At 41.2% G+C, this 19,273-nt stretch overlaps 1 protein-coding gene across 8 annotated transcripts in view; it reads left to right on the forward strand.

The window, feature by feature from the left end:
• Positions 1-19,273, forward strand: part of BCKDHB (branched chain keto acid dehydrogenase E1 subunit beta) — a 239,865-nt gene that overhangs the window by 50,699 nt on the left and 169,893 nt on the right. For all 8 annotated transcript variants that reach the window (XR_012902584.1, XR_012902582.1, XR_012902583.1 and 5 more), the window contains 2 exons: positions 13,150-13,247; positions 15,801-15,911. Coding sequence is in view for 5 of the 8 variants with exons in the window: in XM_075923808.1 (XP_075779923.1) it covers positions 13,150-13,247; positions 15,801-15,911 (209 nt within the window). In the remaining 3 variants the exon portion in view is untranslated. The remainder of the gene's footprint in view (positions 1-13,149; positions 13,248-15,800; positions 15,912-19,273) is intronic.

Raw genomic sequence — 19,273 nt, forward strand, 5'->3', positions numbered from 1 at the left:
GAAGGTTATATAGATCGATCTTTGCAAAAAATAACAAATATTCTTCAGATGTACCTTTCCTTCTCCTACTCCCTCACCTTCCCAGTCTGACCTCTCCCCTTCTGTGGGTCTGAGGTCTGGATCAGTGATTCAGGCTGGGTCTCCAGCCTGGTCTTCTAGTATGTGGTGGTGGTGGATAGCTCCATGTTGTGACAGTGGTCTCACTAAAAACTGAGCCCAGTTAGTGGCAGAAAACAATGTGTCTGAATGTTTTAAGTTGAGAGCTTCATTATTTTCTGCTGCCAAATGAGGAATTCGCTAAGACCCCTCTGTCCAGTTTGTTGCAGTGGTTCATAATGGGCTGCTGTGTAGATTTTCATGAAAGATGAAGCTTCTGTCTTGGTTCGCAGGGGGCTGTTCCCAGGCACCAGTTAACCAGTACCCAGTAAGCATCACCCAGTTAGGGAGATATTTAACGGATAACCAGTTATCTTTTGAGATCCCTAGTTCTGACAGTTCTGGGTAGAGCATAATGCAAGAAACGGGTCATTGCTCCTCAGAAAACAGGCAACCAGCCCCAGAAAAGCTTGGGAGAACATGTGCAGTTTGGATTATGCCCTGGTGGTCACAAGGTCTATGCTGTGATGAAAGAACAGGAGAAGCAAATTTCAAAGTGAAGGACACCTTGTTGAGAGTGCCGTACTACCATCCCCTTCCAATTTATACAAGGAGAAACATACTAACTCATACACCTTCATTGGTTAACAGTCCTGGTAACATACAAGCAGCGGGACAAGCCTCAGAAAACGGACCCAAATAATTTAGGTCAAAACTAATTCTTTAAACTTGACATGAGGTTCAGGTAGGAGCAAGTGAGAGCCATGTGTAACACAGGTGTAACAAATTCCCTCCATTGAACACCTCATAAAAAAGCTCTCCTGCATTCCGCTTCAGGTGCAATTTGTAGGTGATTTAATGTCCTACCCCTGGTGGAGAGCAAAGTGCAGTAACCAAACCTCAAGATGACAGAGATGAGGAGAATTTATGTTGAATGCAACTTAAATAAAATGACACACTTTCTTTCCTGTGTGCAATTTGTATATCTCCTGCAACCTGGAAGTGCGACTGGTGCAGCAGCTCAGTACCTAACTACTCTGCTTATCAAGAAGCAAAGGTTCCAGATTGCAGATGACTTGGAGGAAAGTGCAACAATTTTCTTGTAAAATGCTGCTGTATCAAGAATATAAATTAACCCCAAGGAAGGATCTGAAAAGTAAAAAAATTAAAAATAAAGTGTACAAATGGTAGAGTCCTAATGTGTTGCTCTGGACAATCATCTCTATTTAATCAGTGGAGAGCTGGCTGACAGCTTTTATCCTAGGAGACAGCAGATAAAGCTGAATTTTCTGTCCCATTGATAAATATGTTTGTAATTTTGCTGCAACTGCTTCATCTATGTCAAACTTGACTGAGCTCAAGCTCTTTATGAACGTGTCATTGGCTTCTTGTCAACAGGTGGTAATTTCACAGTTGTTTGCTGCCAGATGAGCTGTTCTCTTTATGTAGCATTTTCCATGCAGAAAGCTGTGTTCAGAGAATGTTAGGATATCTGGTTGAGCTGTCAGCAGTCAGGATATGCTAAAGTAAAGGTTGTGCATATGCACTGTGATGGGGTATTATTTAAATCAACTCATTACATACTGCATGACAAATATGATGCATCTTAAAATCACTTCTGCAACATTATACATATACCTTGTAGAGTTTATCATTCTTCTTCAATTGCCCTATCATAATGAATCTACAAAAACAAGGAGAAAAAAACGTAGGGTGGAATAAGCAGGAGGGTAGTTAAAGATGAAATTTGTGAAAAAAGGTAACTTTAGAACCACGGTGTCCAGTTCTGAAGCAGTAGTCACTATAGTGGTTACTGCTATAGTGAACTAACCATACTCAACTGGCCAAATAGCTGCATGTGGCTAGTGTGTTGGACACCACAGCTTTAAAGGATAAAATTCTGACCCAATAGAAGTCAATGGAAGGTTTTGCCATCGACTTCCCTGACTGGCCTTTAAAAAGTATTTCTCCAAACAAGGGGTATGTGAAATACGGATTGGGTGCAGGTTTTTCATGTTTCCTGGAGGGCTAGCTAACTATCTGCCTGGAATAGGAAAAAAAGGCAAAACTTTTTCTTTTCCCTCATGCTTGTAAGTATTTCCCTTTCTTATGTACTTGCTTTAAGGAGAGCCCAGGCAGAAATTCTCCTTTCTAGCCAGTGGGAGGCGTTGGGAATGAGGGCAAATGGGCAGTTGACATCTTCCTTGCCTGGCTTAATGAATGTGTGAGGTATATATACCTACTCTCCCTTTGATAGAAACATTCTTTTCTTCCAGTTTGTTTTAGTTGCTCTTGTTGCCCTTTTGTTGACACTTGTCTCTTCTTGCTACCCATTACACCCTGCTTCTTCATTTTTCTTTGCACCATTTCCCCTGTCTTTACTAGTTGTGACATAGCTGAGAACTTTTGCTCAGGACTCTTAGCTCCCTACTTTCTGTTCATAGGACCACTTTTTTTTTTTTTTTTTTTTTTTTTTTGAAAAGCCTTGACCAGGGATTCTGTCCCAGTCTTTGGTGATAGCCCTTTGCTGCTGATAAGGTGGGGTGGGCAATAATTTTTGAAGGAGAGCCACTTCATGAATTTTCGGAAGTGGTCACGGGCCACCCGGAAGGGGCAGGGCTGGGAGACTTCACGGATTCCCCCATCCACAGACCCTGATTGGCCTGGGAACAGGGGGAATATGTGAAGTCTTTGCCCACCGCCTATGCCCTGCCATGGGCTCATGGTACCTAGAGAGAACCACCAGCTGTTTTGAACAGCTGGTGGTTCCCTCTGGTGCCGTGAATCCCTTGCAGGGGGAGGAGACTTTGTGCACTCCCTTGTCCCCAGGTCTCAATTGGCCTGAAGGCGGGGAAGCGCCAGACTGGCCACAGGCTAGATCAAAGGGCTTGGCAGTCTGGATCTGGCCCACGGAGGCTATCTTGCCCATCACTGGAATACAGGGTTTGGGAGGGGATCATTACCTGGGGCAGGAGTGCAGGAGAGAGTACAGGGATTTGGGCTGTGACTAGTGATAGTGGATTGGGGTGCAAATTCTGGGAGGGGGCTGTGACCTGAAGAGGGTTATGGGAGGGGATACAGTGTCTAGGAAGATGGGGGCTGGATCTGGGATGTAGAAGTGTTGGGTTACATAGGGTAGGAATGTAAGGGGGGTAGACGGTTGGGGGAAGGAGGAGCTGGGGTGCCAGAGGCAGGCTCTGGCTGGGAGATCTTACTTGGGTGGCTCTTAGCCAGCAGCTCGGCAGGTTCCTTAACCAGGGTCCCTTCCTTCCATGCCCCTGTAACTGCTCACAGCAGCAACAATAATCATGTGAGCCTGGGAGATGAGGAAGAAGGGCACTTCACATACTCCAAACAGGCAGCTGCTATTGGCCAGGAACTGGCCTGTGTGCCCTACTGGGGGTGGGAGCAGTGTGAGAATCCTCTGCCCCCTCCCTCCAGGCTCTCCGCATTCAAAGATGCACATGGCCCTGCAGCAGCCAGCTTCACTAAGTGCTGAGTGGGGACGGGGCAAACAGTGAGCTGGCTGAGGCTCTCGTGGGCTAGATCTGGTGGCTTGGCTGGCCAAATTTGGCTCACAGATCATACTTTGCCCAGCACTATGATACAGTGTAGCAGTGTTTGATGTCATCCTTCAGAGATTGCTGGAACTTTCAACACTGTTTACTGTATGCCTTGCCTTCCCTTTTAGAAAAAAAATTAATGTGGGGTAGATCTCTGATTGCCTATTTAAATGTATTAGGTCAGTGTGCTGTCTCCAATTTATGCCTGTGACACAGAGCACAATTCAGCCTTTGGAGCCCAAACATTGCAAATATAACTTAAACTCTTTCTGTACTGGATAGATGGGTTTTTTTATACCAAGAGCTTCCTAACAATTTTTCTCTAAAACTTTGTGCATGTCTGGTGTATAAAGGTGTCACAAAGGGAAAGCTCTTACCAATAACCATAGATTATGGTTCGGCAAATCAGTAACATTCTCTGTATTGAGAATTCATGTAGAAAATGCTCATGCTAAAGCATTCTGTGGTGACGGTATCTTGGTATTCATAATAGGGGTGCACATTTTTTACAGGATACTGGGAAGAGAGGAGAGAGGCTTTTGTCTTGCATCTTGCAAGATGTGCAAAGGCTTAGATGTGTAGCTTTAATAACCACACGTACACAATGACCTTAGCCGCACATTTCATGAACTGAGCAAGAAAATGCATAAAGTCTAAAGTATGTGGAAATAATGCCATTTTTAGAGGCTCATAACTTATTCAAATCAAAATAACTTTTTTCTACAACACTCAGACATCTTTATGGGGATGCCGAATTTCAGCTTTTTACTTTTAGTTGCAGAAATGTTCTAGACAATTGTAAGATATTATTTCTAAAGGGTAAAGTGAATTTTCCCCTTTTTAATACTTAGAAACGAATGAATTGGGTTTGCTCAGATTTCCCCCCAAATTTGTTTTCCGGCATAGACCAGCGCTGGAGTATTTTAATCCCAAGGTGAAAGTTTTGAACTGAAAGCAGAGGGTTAGAATAGAAACTTGCATCTTCTGAACTAGAAATGAGGAATCTGGGGGCTTTTGTCTTGATTCTGCAATTGGATTTACACAATAGACAGTGTACCTGGCTCGAACCCATTGACTGACTTAAGATTTCGCATGGGCACAAGTGTTCACCAGGGCATTCCTCTTCTCCAGGTTCTAGTCCAATTAACGGAGTAGTTTTAGTCTGTCCTCTCCCAGCCTTCACAGATCCTTCTCTGAACTATTTCCCCTGCTCCTTGCTCTGGGTGTATCTTCTCCAAACCCTTTCACTATTCCCAGGGATTGGCTGCACTTTCCCAAGAGAAGCCCTTCCTGATTTTATAGGTTTTGCTTGTTCTTGCACAGCTGAACCTACTGGAAATCAATTTCCAGCTACCTGTCTCTTCCTCATGATTCAGCTGTTGCTGTTAATAGGCCTACCTGGCCACCTTAACTCCTTCGGTCTTGTATGGGGTATACATCCCCATACACAACTGAGAATCTGAGTGGTTGTATAACTAGTTCTTGCTAACTAACACTTTTATCAATAACTTGGAAGAAAACATAGCATCATCACTGATAAAGTTTGACCTGGATCACTTGTTAAGATGGGCACAATCAAACAATGTGTTTTAGTGTGGCTAAGTGCAAATGTGTATGCTTAAGAAAGGAGAATATAGACCCTGCTTACTGGGAAGCAATAACTAAACAAAGGATTGGATTCATGATGGTTAATCAGCTGAGTACAAGCTCCTAAAATGATGGTAGAGCCAAAAGGGCTTATGCAATTTCTAAATATGTAAACAGGGAAATCTTGAGTATCAGTACATAGTTTATTTTTATCTGTTTGCGGCTGGTGTATCTACTGCTGACATATTGTGTCCAGGTCAGGTGTTTACAATTTAAGAAAGTTGCTGATAAATTGGCAACGATTCAGAAAAAAGCCATGAGTCTCAAGGAGTTTAATCTATTTAGTGTCACAGAGTTTAAGGGGTGACTTGATTACACTCTATAAGAACCTATTTGATAATGGGCTAATCATTCTGAGAAAGTACAACATGATCCAATGGCTGGATGTTGAAATTAGACAAACTAAGGCTGGAAAAACGCATTCATTTTTAACAGTGAGATTAATTAAACTTTGGAACAATTTATCAAAGGTTGTGTTGCATTTTTCATCAATGGCAGTTTTAAAATCTAGATTGGCTGTTTTTCTAAAAGATATTTTCTAGGGATTATTTTGAGGAAGTTCTATGGATTGTGTTATGCATGTAGTGAGACAAGATATAATGGTAGTCCCATCTGGCCTTGGAATCTATAAAAACAACAACAAAAACCTATTTGACTAAAAGACCAGAACTTAAAAAATAGTGGTATTGGACTTCTAGTAATTTTATGGTAGTATAAACAATGTTACTGAGAGTGCTATTGTGACTTCCTTCTAAATGTCAGAACTGTTTAGAAAATATCTAAATAAAAGCTAGAAGGTTTTTGTTTTTAAAATATAATTAACAGTCTGGATGATAAGAGCACATAATCATTATGAATCAAGGGAGAAAATGAGTCACCTTGACATTATCAGGTTTAGGCATCTTGTGGCTTACCTATTCTGATATCTTTTGACCTTTTCAGTTTCATTTATTTGTACTATATATGACATCAGTGATGTAGAAATAAATGACTTGCATCAATGGTTGTTATAGTGACAAGGCAGGTGAGATGAAAAAGCATGTTTTTTAAAGTGCTCAAATGATCTTTTGAGATAACTGCAGCATATTTGCAGCCTCCTATAACTAGTGCCTACGCTGGCATTGGTACTACATAAAATGCATGTATTTTTTGAGAGAGAATAAAAAGTGTTTTGATTGCTTTGAAATTTGTTCAAAAGATTTGTTTTAAACATTTTATTTGCACAGTACTGAGTGACTGTTTAGTGTTTATCTTAAAACAGTTTTGTTTGGATTTACTTCGGTACAGTTCTGTAGGTAAATTTACCAGGTCTGTTATATGGAGACTTTGCAATGATGCTTAGATAAACTCCTTTCAAGGCTGCGGTTTTAAAACTCTCTATTTTTACCATCAGTGCAAATATGGATTATGATTTAAAAGTGATAGGAATTCAAGGAAAACTGATCCAAAACAAACAATCTAATATTGCCAAGGAAGCAAAAGCATTCAGCCACAATGACAAACCTGATTATTGTCATAGTCTCTTATACTGTATAGGTTTTTCTGCTCAAAAAACCAAATACCCCATCATTTGCTACAAGGAAATAACCCCTAGATGGAACAGTAGGCTATATCAGTTCCACCTTATAGTTGCCTTTAAGTTCTTTAGCTAGAGGATAACTGGATGTAGTTCTCAAATACTTCCATGCAAGAATCCATGGATTCTTCTGTTTGTGGAACCTCATGACATCTTCATAAAGCAGTTATCAAGGGCTTCTCCATGTGCCAGGCACCTCCTGGATGGCAGCCCCTCAAAAGAGAAAACTGCAATGCAAATTTTTCTATGACAACTGGCTGTATTAATTTGAACCTTATTCCCCCTGCTTCATTGTAGTGTGGAAGAGAATCTAAAGAAGCCAACTGGATCTCCAGTTTATAGCAGACTTCATCCAATGCATACTTGAGCTAGTGTTGATTTCAACTGGAGTAGAGTGTTTGACATCCCTGAAAATCAGGCCCATATTCCCCCCCCCCCTTTTACAGTCATTTTTGTGAGTCAAAAGATTGTTACAGGAAGAATTTACTTAGTTATATATCTAAATGATGTAATCAAGATAGTATACAGGCAAATGATACAATTCCTTTCTAAGTGGTAAGTAATGGTTCTTATCAGTCTCTTATAATTACTCAGACTTTAAGATGCTACTGGACTGTTTGTTGTTTACGTTTTTCCTGTTACAGACTCACTCGGCTATCCCTCTGAAACATATCTACTCACTGTCTTTTTTTCTTTCTCCCCTTCAGTTTTTTTCCTCCTGTCCCCCTTCCCTTACTTATCCTTAGATCTGGACTTCCAACATTCCGGTCCTCTGAAGAAGTGGGTTGTACCCACGAAAGCTCATGATACCATCTACATCTTTTGTTAGTCTATAAAGTGCTATCAGACTATTTGTTGTTTTTTAAGATTGCTCCCATTACACAGCTAGTAATAAGTCATCCCAGCACTCTAGTGGAGTGCCCCAAAGATCTGTTCTTGGTCTGGTTTTGTTCAGCATCTTTATTAATGACCTGGATGAGGGGATGGATTACACCCTCAGCAAATTTGCAGATGACACTAAGCTAGGGGGAGAGGTAGATATGCTGGGGGGCAGGGATAGGATCCAGAGTGACTTGGACAGGTTAGAGGATTGGGCCAAAAGAAATCTGATGAGGTTCAACAAGGACAAGTGTAGAGTCCTGCACTTGGGATTGAAGAATCCCAAGCATTGTTACAGGCTGGGGACCGAATGGCTAAGTAGCAGTTCTGCAGAGAAGGATTGGGGATTACAGTGGATGAGAAGCTGGATATGAGTCAACAGTGTGCCCTTGTAGCCAAGAAGGCTCATAGCATATTAGGGTGCATTAGGAAGAGCATTGCCAGCAGATTCAGAGAAGTGACTATTCCCCTTTATTCGGCTCTGGTGAGGCCACGACTAGAATACTGTGTCCAGTTCTGGCCCCCCCACTATAGAAAGGATGTGGTCGCATTGGAGAGGGTCCAGCACAGAGTGACCAAAATGATTAGAGGGCTGGAGCACATGACCTATGAGGAGAGACTGAGGGATTTGGGTTTGTTTAGTCTGCAGAAGAGAAGAGTGAGGGGGGATTTGATAGCAGCCTTCAACTTCCTGAAGGGAGGGTTCCAAAGAGGATGGAGAAAGGCTGTTTACAGTAGTGTCGGATGGCAGAACGAGGAGCAATGGTCTCAAGTTGAGGTGAGAGAGGTCTAGGTTGGAAATTAGGAAAAACTATTTCACTAGAAGGGTGGTGAAGAACTGGAATGGGTACCTAGGGAGGTGGTGGAATCTCCATCCCTAGAGGTGTTTAAGTCTCGGCTTGACAAAGCCCTGGCTGAGTTGATTTAGTTGGGATTGGTCCTGCCTTGGGCAGGGGGCTGGACTTGATGACCTCCTGAGGTCTCTTCCAGTTCCATGATTCTATGATTCTAATGCCTGATATTAAATCAGGATAGTGATAACTGGCATCAAAGAATCTTGGTGGAATGAAGATAAACACTGGGGCTACGTCTAGACTACAAACCTCTTTCGATAAACTACTACTTTTGAGAAAGCAAGCCACTTTTTGGAAAGAGAGCACCCTGGCAGTCTGTATGCTCTCTTCTGGAAAAAAGCCCTGTTTGCATTCAAGAAGGCCTTTTTTCGAAAGGCTAAGTTGAGTCCTCACATAAACAGAGCTACATGAACTTATCTGGGAGAAGATTTTGATCCTTAGTTTGTTTTAAAACATAACATTGGATTTCTGAAACATTTAGGATTTTCAAAGCCTTTTGCTTAAGTCACTATTTAAGTGTCAAACACGGCAAAATCCTTCTGGTAATACAGACATGAAAGTGCATTTTTGAGGGACCAAAAGTATTTTCCCATGCTCTTAAAAGTTCCCAGTTGGCTCATTAGCTTGAGTCAGAGAGATGTCTAAATACGATCATAGGTTAAATTCATACAGACAATGTCTCTCCCTCTTTGTTTTCTCTGACACTTCCCAGTATATAAATGCCTCTGTCAGTAAAATCTGTGAACAGTCATAATCCTGATGGTGTAATTCATTTAGACTTGGCATTTTTAAGTCACAATTTCCAGCCATACTACTTAAATGCTCTGTTACACAGTACAGGCAGTCCCCGAGTTACGCGGATCCAACTTATGTCGGATCCGCACTTACGAACGGGGCTTTTCTCGCCCCGGAACTCGCGGGCGGTGGGACCATCCAGACGCGCAGTGGTCCCGCCACCGCGTCCTCTGGGGTGAGAAAAGCTGCTTCGGGTGTTCCTGGTCTGCTGGGGGACACCCCCAGCAGACCAGGAACACCCCGAGCAAAGCCTTGGAGGCGCGGGACCCCGCCGCCTCTGCGGCTTTGCTCCGTGTGTCCCTGGTCTGCTGGGGACCCCTCCCAGCAGACCAGGGACACCCAGAGCAAAGCCTTGGAGGCGGCGGGGTCCAACGCCTCTGCAGCTTTGCTCCGGAGCAAAGCCTTGGAGGAGCGGGACGGCGCTCTGGGTCTCCCTGGTCTGCTGGGGACCTCCCCAAGCGGACCAGGGACACCCGGAGCAAAGCCGCAGAGGCGCGGGACCCCGCTGCCTCCGCGGCTTTGTTCCGGGTCTCCCTGGTCTGCTGGGGAGGGGGGCCCAGCTAGTGGGCCCCCCATCCCCAGCAGACCAGGCTTTTGTTGTGGATGCCTGGGGTAGAGCAGCTGGGGTGCTGCCGGGTTAATCCTGGGGGGACCTACCCGGCAGCGCCCGAGCTGTTCTGTCCCAGGCTCCAGATTGAGCCGCTGTTGAAACTGATCAGTGGCTGATTCCAGGAAGCTGGGGGCAGAGCAACTCTGCCTCGGGCTTCCTGTAGTCAGCCCCTGGTCAGTTTCAGCAGCAGCGGCTGAATCTGGAGCCAGTTCCGAGTTACGTACAAATTCAACTTAAGAACAAACCTATAGTCCCTATCTTGTACGTAACCCGGGGACTGCCTGTAACCTATTTTGCCACTATAGAACATACCAGATGATTTTTCACACTGATTTTCTTCACTAAAGCTTTTTTTAAATATCCTTTTGTAGCGTTATGTTTTGTACCCCATAGCACTATGATGGTCTATACTATTATGTTTTTTACTTTCATAAGTGTAACAGGGCAAAACGTGATGTTTACCACCATGGCACTTCTGTCTGACCATTATTGGAATTAGCTCTCTGTTTTAGGGATGTAATAAGTCAATTAACCAATTAGAAAAGCTTATCCATTAATGCTGTAGACTAAATGCATTTTTCTTCTCCCCTTGCCAGTATATTTTTTAGCAGGCTGGCCAGCATCCTGGCTCAGTCCCGGCTTACGCCGGGTCCAGGACCTACCCTGCTGCAGCTCTGCATTTAAAGTGTATTAGGAGCTAGGCAGGCAGGCAGCCTGGCTCCATTCTAGCTTGCACCAGGTCTGGGATATCAGACCCTCCCCCCATGTAATTGTGGGATTTTTTAAAAGTGATTTTCCTTTAGAAAATGCACATGTAAAATATAAGCCCTGTGCAGACTAGAGTGGAAACAAATCCTGAAGGGAAGTGGATGAGAGGCTGAATTTTCATTTGTCATTAGTTTGGTCAATTACATCTCTGCTAGATGGGAGATCCAAGAACAGAAGTGAAAATAAGAATTGCTGACATCTCAAAGCTGAGTGAAGAACCCTCCCATTTAAAGGAATGTTGTAGTGATGTCCTTTTCATTGTCTTCTGTAGTTTAAAATTTGCAGTCAACTTTTGATTGAGTATATATTTTAAATGCAGTTTTAGTTCTAGAGCAGGTCAAGTAGAAAAACATTGTTTGAAATATAGTCAGTGAATTTTGCAATTTTTTTTAAATGATGTATTCTCTGAAGGCTCAATCTTTTCTTTGATCTGAGCAAGGAATACTGTGGTATTGTATACACCCTGAAGTAGATGGCTTTGAGAGTCACCCTTTACCTTCCGCATTCACTGTTGTTCTGAGGAAAGGAAGTCTGCCCATGCAGAGTTTTCACAATTGCCAGGTCTCCTCACGCAGAGCTGCTTGCAGGTTCAAGGCTTCATTTTGTATTTGGGAGTGGGAACAGGTAGAGAAATCTTTAGGAAATAAGTGAGTGGTTTTATCTTGGTTGGAAAGTTGGCTTCATAATGTGCACTTTTCTTGAGTCTCAACAGAAAGGGCTTCAAACTAAGTACCCTCTCATGTCTAAGTGATCCAATCAAAATATGATAGAGGCATTCTACTAATGGAGTGTATGGAAGCAGTCATTTGAATAACTCTCCTTCAACAGCTGTCATTTTGTTATTTGTAAAAGCAACCTACCAAGAGTGCAATTTCACCTTCACCGTACACTGGAATGAGGAAAAAGGCAGGCAATATTTAGCCTTGTGCAAATGTTTTTTTTTTAATTTTTTCTATTTTGTACATCTATGCTTAAAAATGGGAGATGCAGATTTTTGGAAATGTGATCTCATCTTTACAGTGGAATATTTCAGCATTTATTTTTAGTTGTAGAAAGTCCAGATAGTGATCTTAAAATCCTGACATGATGCTATAGATTTTAGAACATTTAAAAATGCTTGATAGCAGTTTCAGTGCCCTCAAAGTCTCCTTTGTTTAGACTGATAATATTGAAGTAGGCTGGCTGTAAAAATAGTAGCATACACAAATGAGTACCAAATAAACTTTGTTTTTTAAATATGTGGCTGGGGAGAATGAAGAAGATATCTGGTCCTTTTAAGGAAATAAGGGAACAACAATAGCTGAGCCATTAATTAGGAAGATGCGGTTCCGCGTGTCAGCTGAAAGTTACATAGTTGTTTTACTAAATTGAGATCCTAGGGATCAAAAGGATGGTAAAGCTTTAAAAAGACCAGTTGGAGGTGGAGATGAGTTGCCAGCAGAGAGAGGGGTAGAGAATACTGGTTAGTGGGGTCAGTTTTTCTCTTCCAGCTAAGAGAAAGAGTAATGTCTGAGTTGAGCATACCCTTCCTGAACTAGCAAGTATAGGAAAAAGTTTAGATGAGATTGCGTATGCTTTGGTAGCTTAAACCCTTTTCTCCGATCACTGTGTACCTTTGGATGAATAAACAACACTTGTTTTGAAAATGCTGTTTTGAGTCATTCTAATTAGCTGCTGGTCATGGCCTCCTGAAGGGAGTTTTTGCTGGTGCCAAAACATTTAGGTCTGTATTAATATGGTTAGATAATAGGGGTTGTAACCCAGTGATCCACTCTGTCTGATTGAATTGCAAGGGGAGGAAAACATGAAGAATGCACTTCAAAGAGTCTGAGAAGAAGTCTAAGGCTTTAACTATGACAGTGGCATATACAGAATACATGATAGTGTTGTTTGATATTGAGACCTTATTGGTACTCCTTAGGAACAAACTGCATAAGTTACTTGCGATTCCACCACCCAGAAGTAATGGTAACCATTACAAATCATGTTGATAAAATCTTTATTTAAGCCACACCACCATGTATACTTTGTTTACATACTATCTCTTGTTTTAGTGATCATTAGGGCATTGTTACTGGGTATCCATGGTATTCAGGGTTTTTTTTAATGTATTGGATATGGAGCATTGTAATGAACAGGTAACTCAATATCCCTGCCACGCACCATTTGTAGTCTGACCTAGTGTGTTAAGTGATGTTACTACTCCACATGAATTTGGGCATATTGTTTCCAATACAGTATTAATAAATAAATTACATATCATTTGTTTTGATTTTCAAAAAAAAATTTTTCTTGGTCAAGTGTCACATAGTATGAGAATCTAAACTTTATTGCCTCCTTTTTAAACTTGTATTTACTCAGTGGAACAAGTTCCTGTGGAGCCGTACTACATTCCTCTGTCTCAAGCTGAGGTACTTCAGGAGGGAAGTGATGTTACACTGGTTGCCTGGGGGACTCAGGTCAGTAAGTCTTGTTTAAGGTATGCTGTGGGGCCTGATGTGTATTGTCGGAATATAGAAATGGGATTTGAGGACTTCAATATCTGAGATATAGGTGAGAGGATTATTCTAGGAGAGGGTGGGTGAGATTTTGCAGCCTGCATTGTGCAGGGGGTCAGACTAGATTATTATAATGGTCTCTTCTGACCTTAAAGTCTATGAGTCTATGAGACAGAGCATGACAGGGAAACAAGCAGTTTAAAGAACCACAGTACAATAAAATTATAGATGTTTGTGTGTTAAACAAAAGATGCTCTGTCCAGCTGGTACACTTGCTTGTTGATCCTGTTTGAGTATTTTTGAGTTGTCTTTTAGATGATGTTGGCATGGCTCTAACACTTTCTGTAGATGATCTCAAACTTTCACTGTGAAGAAATCCACTTTCATAATGTTCTAGGGCAGGGATGGGCAAGATGCGGCTCAGGGGCCAGATCAGGCCCACCTAACACTTTGATCTGGCCCACAGACTGCATCAGACCACTTCTATTTAGATCCTGCTGCCCCTGCCACTGAATTTCCAGGTGGTGGCTCAGGCAGCAGGATCCTATATAAATGGCTCATAGCTCCCAGTTGTGGTGCTACCCCAGCAGGGGCGGAGCCGCGAGCCCTTTAAATAGCTGTAGCAATTCCAGGCAGCTGCCAGACAACTCAATAGCAGCAGAGCTGTGAGCAGTGTTCCCTCTAAGCTGCGCGGCATGGGGTTGATTGACTGGGAGGGGCTGATTAATCACTGGTGAAGCTGTGCCGAGCAGCTTAGCGGGAACACTGTTGGTGAGCCCTTTGCTGTGTTTTTAATTCAAAGCCTCCGGCCCCAGACAACTCTGGGGGAAAGGCTAGTCTCCAGCCTGTCCCTTCCATCCTAAGCCCCACCCTTTTCAGGGGTGGAGCAGACCTAAGACCACGTACCAAAATTAATTGTTACCCCCCCTCCCCTGAAAATTATTGCCCACTCCTGTTCTAGGGGTAATTGCTAAGGCTGCATGCAACAGTCAGAGACCCTGATATTCTGGGATCCTTGTGAAGATTGAAGATGTGAAAAAAAGTAATACTGTCCAAAGCAAAAGTAGATAGGAGGTAGTTCAGGGGTTTATTAAAGGTTCTTAGACGTTGTCATTTGGGGTAATTGTTTTTAATGCCTTCTAATGTTTACCCCTGAGCTCTTTATAAAGGATATTTATGCCATGGAATATTAAATTTGTATTCTGATCAATATCTTCTTCTATGCTCTGAGTTGTATGTTAAGGACTTCCTGCAAACTATCCCCCGCATCTTCTTACACCAGTAGCCCAGCAGTCCTCCCCTTCCCACCTTGCCCCCATGCTTTCTTTTCCCTCTTCCCCACACTACCGTTTCCTAATTTCTCTCATCGTGCATTGTGTGCCTCCACCTCCCTCCCTATACTAGCATTGCCCATTCTCATCCCGCCAGAGGTTCTGTGTGCACTCCTTCCCCCATGCCAGAGGCTCTGTTTGTCTCCTGTTTCTCTCTTCCCTCTCACGCTATGATAGAGATTCTGCATTCACCTCACCCTTACCAGTGTCCCCCATTCTCCCCCCATGTCAGGGCTATATGCATGTCCCCATTCCCCACTCCTCTTACTGTCTGGGAGAGAAGTTCTTTCAGGATGTCAACATGTTAAACTTTGCTTCTAAATTGACTGAGACTAAATAATGAATACCTTTTTTTGGCTCCTTTACCAAAATTAGCTGCATTCTTGTACAGTATAATTCTCGTACTTGCCTTTTTCTTATTTGTTGATTATAGTTGATTATGGTAAGATTTGACACTGATCAAAGTTGCATTGAAATTCTGTATTGCTTTAACTGATGAATATGTAATTTAATATCTTCCTAGTAAAGTGCCATTGTATTGTTGTTTTGAATGAGACACTGGTGTTAATTTTGGCCGTTTTTTATCCTGACCTGTTAATGTGACAACACTTGAAAAGCAAGAAACATAAACCTGACAATCTATTATATATAGCTTTTTGTAGATTGTTATATGTTCAATAATTATTACAGTTTTTTGTAGGAGTGACATGTTTTTTTCTTATTCTAGCATTATAAAAATTATTACTCTGTAGTTTTGGTCTTGGCTTGTTCACAGATCTTTAAAAAAAAAAAAGTTAGAGATGGCAAAATATATTAAAATGGTAAGGTTGATTCAGCCCACTTAACGATCATATTTGCCAGAAATTTGATAAATGTTCCTGTTGAACAAAAAGCATCTGTCTTCAGTAGCAGTCTGAATGGTAGCTGTAGATTGCTTTTAAGAATTATTCCTTAGTTTTTGAACACTGAATTGAAATAAAAAAATGAGAAAAACAGCAAAGGGCTAGATATTTATTAAATTACTCAGTACGTAGCTTGCTGTTCCATATTAAATCTTCTCCAATAAACTATTATGAAATAAAATAATATTAAACTGTTAAAACTGAGTGCATATTGAACACATTTTAAGCATCTCTTCAGTATTTCAGATAGCTCAGCGATTGCATTGTTTTGCATTTTCCAGGTGCATGTAATCAGAGAGGTGGCAACCATGGCTCAGGATAAGCTAGGCGTGTCCTGTGAAGTAATTGACCTGAAGACCATTTTACCTTGGGATAATGAGACTGTTTGCAAGGTAGAACTATAATGCTATTTAATACATAAAACATTATTTTGGTTGATGTACCTAAGAGCATATACAAAATTGAATAATGAGTGTAACGGGGACAGCTCTTTGTGTATATATAGTCCAAAATTTCTTGTTTGTTTGTTGTGTTGTAAATAATTGTATGCACAGTAAATATAAAGGAAACATTTACAGAATATCACATGTCTCATTATCATTAAAGGGAGGATAACAGTTTAGACTACTGATAGTGGTGTTACCAGCTTGTTCTTTTTAAGGATTTTTATAATTTCTTTTCCAGCATTACAGGGTTTTAACAACATAGATTTAAGGCAGGTACATCGAGTTCTTGAAAATCACTTTTTTTGTTTCTGTGTCTGGCTCTGTCTATCGTCTTCTGGCATCCTTATGTCCATGGAATTTAGCTGGAATTATTTCAATGTGATTTTTCTTTGCATTCAGTGATTACAGTTTTGTCTAATTATACGTGGGCAATGACATTTATGACCTGGCTGATTTGTTACGGCTGTTTTCTTTAAAAAAATAAAAAGCGGCTTTGGTTTTTGTTTTGTTTAAAGATAGAAGCACTTTAGCATTTTTTGTATTTCAGAGCATTAGAGGGTCAATATCCATCAATATGGCATTTGATTTGAAATTCAGCTTCCCTGGAATCACAGGTTCAAATACTGGTATCGTTGAAAGGTAGATCGTAAATATAATAACTTGTAGTAAAGGAATCTTTCAGATGGGACTTAAAAAATAAGGTAATGAACAGCTTCACTGGAAGTTGAAATACCATGTATTAAGAGCAACTATAACTTTGTTCCCCTTGTTCTACTTGTGACTTCTCTTCATTCTGCTGCTTCTTTTTCAAGGGTCATGGGACAATAAGCACTTTGGAGACTTTTTTTGAAAACAGATTCTGCTTGGATGGGTGGGGTGGGAGGTGGAAGAGGCACTTAAAGAAGGTTTTAAATATCTGTAACCCTCATCCCTCCACTTATGGCACCTGGACATTTGGCAGAAAGTTGCTGGTAAAGAGATTGGTACTTCTTTATATTCCAAGTGAAGCTAGATTTAAATATGAAGCACTAAGTACTGAAGTTAAAGCTTCAGAGAGGTGAGAATTCAAAACATTCAGTTGAAGTTAGAAAATTTCAAATGTTCTTTTGATGTTTTGATAAAAGCTAAAGTTTTGATATGATTGGAAATTAAATATAGTGAAACTTGAGTAAAACGTTCTGTGCTCCGCTTAGCAAATATATAACATAGAGGCTACGTCTACACAGGCATGATTTTCCGGAAATGCTTTTAACGGAAAAGTTTTCCGTTAAAAGCATTTTTGGAAAAGCATGTCTAGATTGGCACGGACGCTTTTCCACAAAAGCACTTTTTACGGAAAAGCATCCGTGCCAATCTAGATGCGGTTTTGTGCAAAAAAACCCCGATCGCCATTTTAGCCATCGGGGCTTTTTTGCGCAAAACAGTACTGTGTTGTCTACACTGGCCCTCTTGCGCAAATGATTTCTGCAAGAAATCAGTATTTCCGCAAGAACATTGACAATCTTACATGAGATCGTCAGTGTTCTTGCGGAAATTCAAGCGACCAGTGTAGACAGCTGGCAAGTTTTTGCTTTTGCGGAAAAACTTGCCAGTCTAGACACAGCCAGTGTGTATAGGAGTGTGTCAACTTAGAAATATTAAAAGAAATTTGAACTTCTGGTCTCAGCTCTAAAATCTTTTTGTAGAAGGAAAAGTACAATTTTTCTTTTACATTTTTAGATTTTTGGGACAATCAGAGTAATCTTCAAGGTTTGGGGGAAAAAATGGAAGTGTCGCATTAAAGTCTTCAGGTTTTCTTATTTCCTTATTTGACTAAGATGATCCCGGCACCTCAAAGTGATTAATTAAAAATAGAGTTTGAAAATCTTGGATGTGACATAATATAGGTCCTTGCCAATACAAAAGTAGGAGAGTGATTCTGCTGGAGATGATTTTTTTTTCTTCTTGGAATTGCCTACCAATTCTTTGCTGCCCGAGCAAAGAAAGCAAATTCCATTACTTGTAATGAATGGGAAAATCTAATGCTGAGGTTATTTCAGAATGTAATTATTCCAGATGTCTAAGTTTTTCCTGTTTTTGGATTCTTTTTCTTATTTTTCCACCCTCAACTCGTATATTAACATGACCAACATGTAGATTTTTTTCTGGTAAACCTTTATGCCTTAAGATTCGTAATTCATATTAAGTCTTTTTACTCTCAGTCACTTTCCTCTCTTTTTATATGTGTTTTGTGGGGAGAACAGTTTTTTTATTGTGGTAATGGGCATTCTAGACTAGAGTATATTGAGGAAAAATGGACTTTGTCTTGTATAAATTAGAGTTGCATGTGTTTTCCTGTTATCTGTGTCCTTTCCTCCTTGTTTGGGAAATGGAGAAGAGGTGGTTTTCATTCTGGGTATGTTCATGTTTGACTTACATTGGAGGTTAAAAATACAGAGACAGTCCTGTGTATTCTGCTGAGACACTAAAGGTCCCAGACCATACATGATAGGGCTCTGTGCCTCTGCACTGCTTCCTAGCCTCCTTCTAGGTCAGGGATGGATAATAATTTTTAATGGGGGGCCACTCCAAGATTTTGGTAAGTGGTAAAGGGCTGCACTTCTGTGGAGGGGGTGTGCAGTCTGTGATGGAGGCTGGGTGCAGAAGGGAACTTGAGATAGTGGACTGGGGTGCAGAAGGGTCTGAGGGGTCTGAGAGCAAGTTTGAGTGAAGGAGGATGCTGTGATCTGGGACAGAAGCTTGGGGTGCACGGTCCAGTAGGGGTATGGGTGCAGGAGAGCATTATTTTGTTTATTTTCTAGAACATGGGATTGGGCTTTAACAACAACCACTACAGTAGCAGTTTCAATATTGTCTTGATAAATGTAAAATGCTTTGGAATTTGATGCTCTAAATAGGAGCTGTGTGCACAGTGTACTTAATTGGTCATGGTAGATGCTTGAGGAAGAGGAAAAGAAAGAGGCATATTTCCCCCAGTACTTTGGAGCAGCTTTGTGGTTGCTACATAGAAGTTACTTCATTTCAATAAATGCTGTCAGATAAACATTGCAAACAGTAGTTTCTCCTCTCCCTAAACCAAACAATAACCAGACAGGAATAAAATTAAGTCTACAGTGCCCCAACTAACTTACAAATATTAGCTGTACATCAGCATGGGTAAATAGATGGGTCTTGTTGCCCTCCCTGGATGTCAAAAGATTTGGATTGCTTTATATCAAGCAAGAGGGTAAATTAATAGAATGTGTAAATTTTGAAGCATTTTTGAATGCCTTCATTTCTGTATACCCTTTATTTAATACTCTGTTCTA

This window comes from Pelodiscus sinensis, chromosome 3, assembly GCF_049634645.1.
Source record: "Pelodiscus sinensis isolate JC-2024 chromosome 3, ASM4963464v1, whole genome shotgun sequence".
NCBI lineage: Eukaryota > Metazoa > Chordata > Testudines > Trionychidae > Pelodiscus > Pelodiscus sinensis.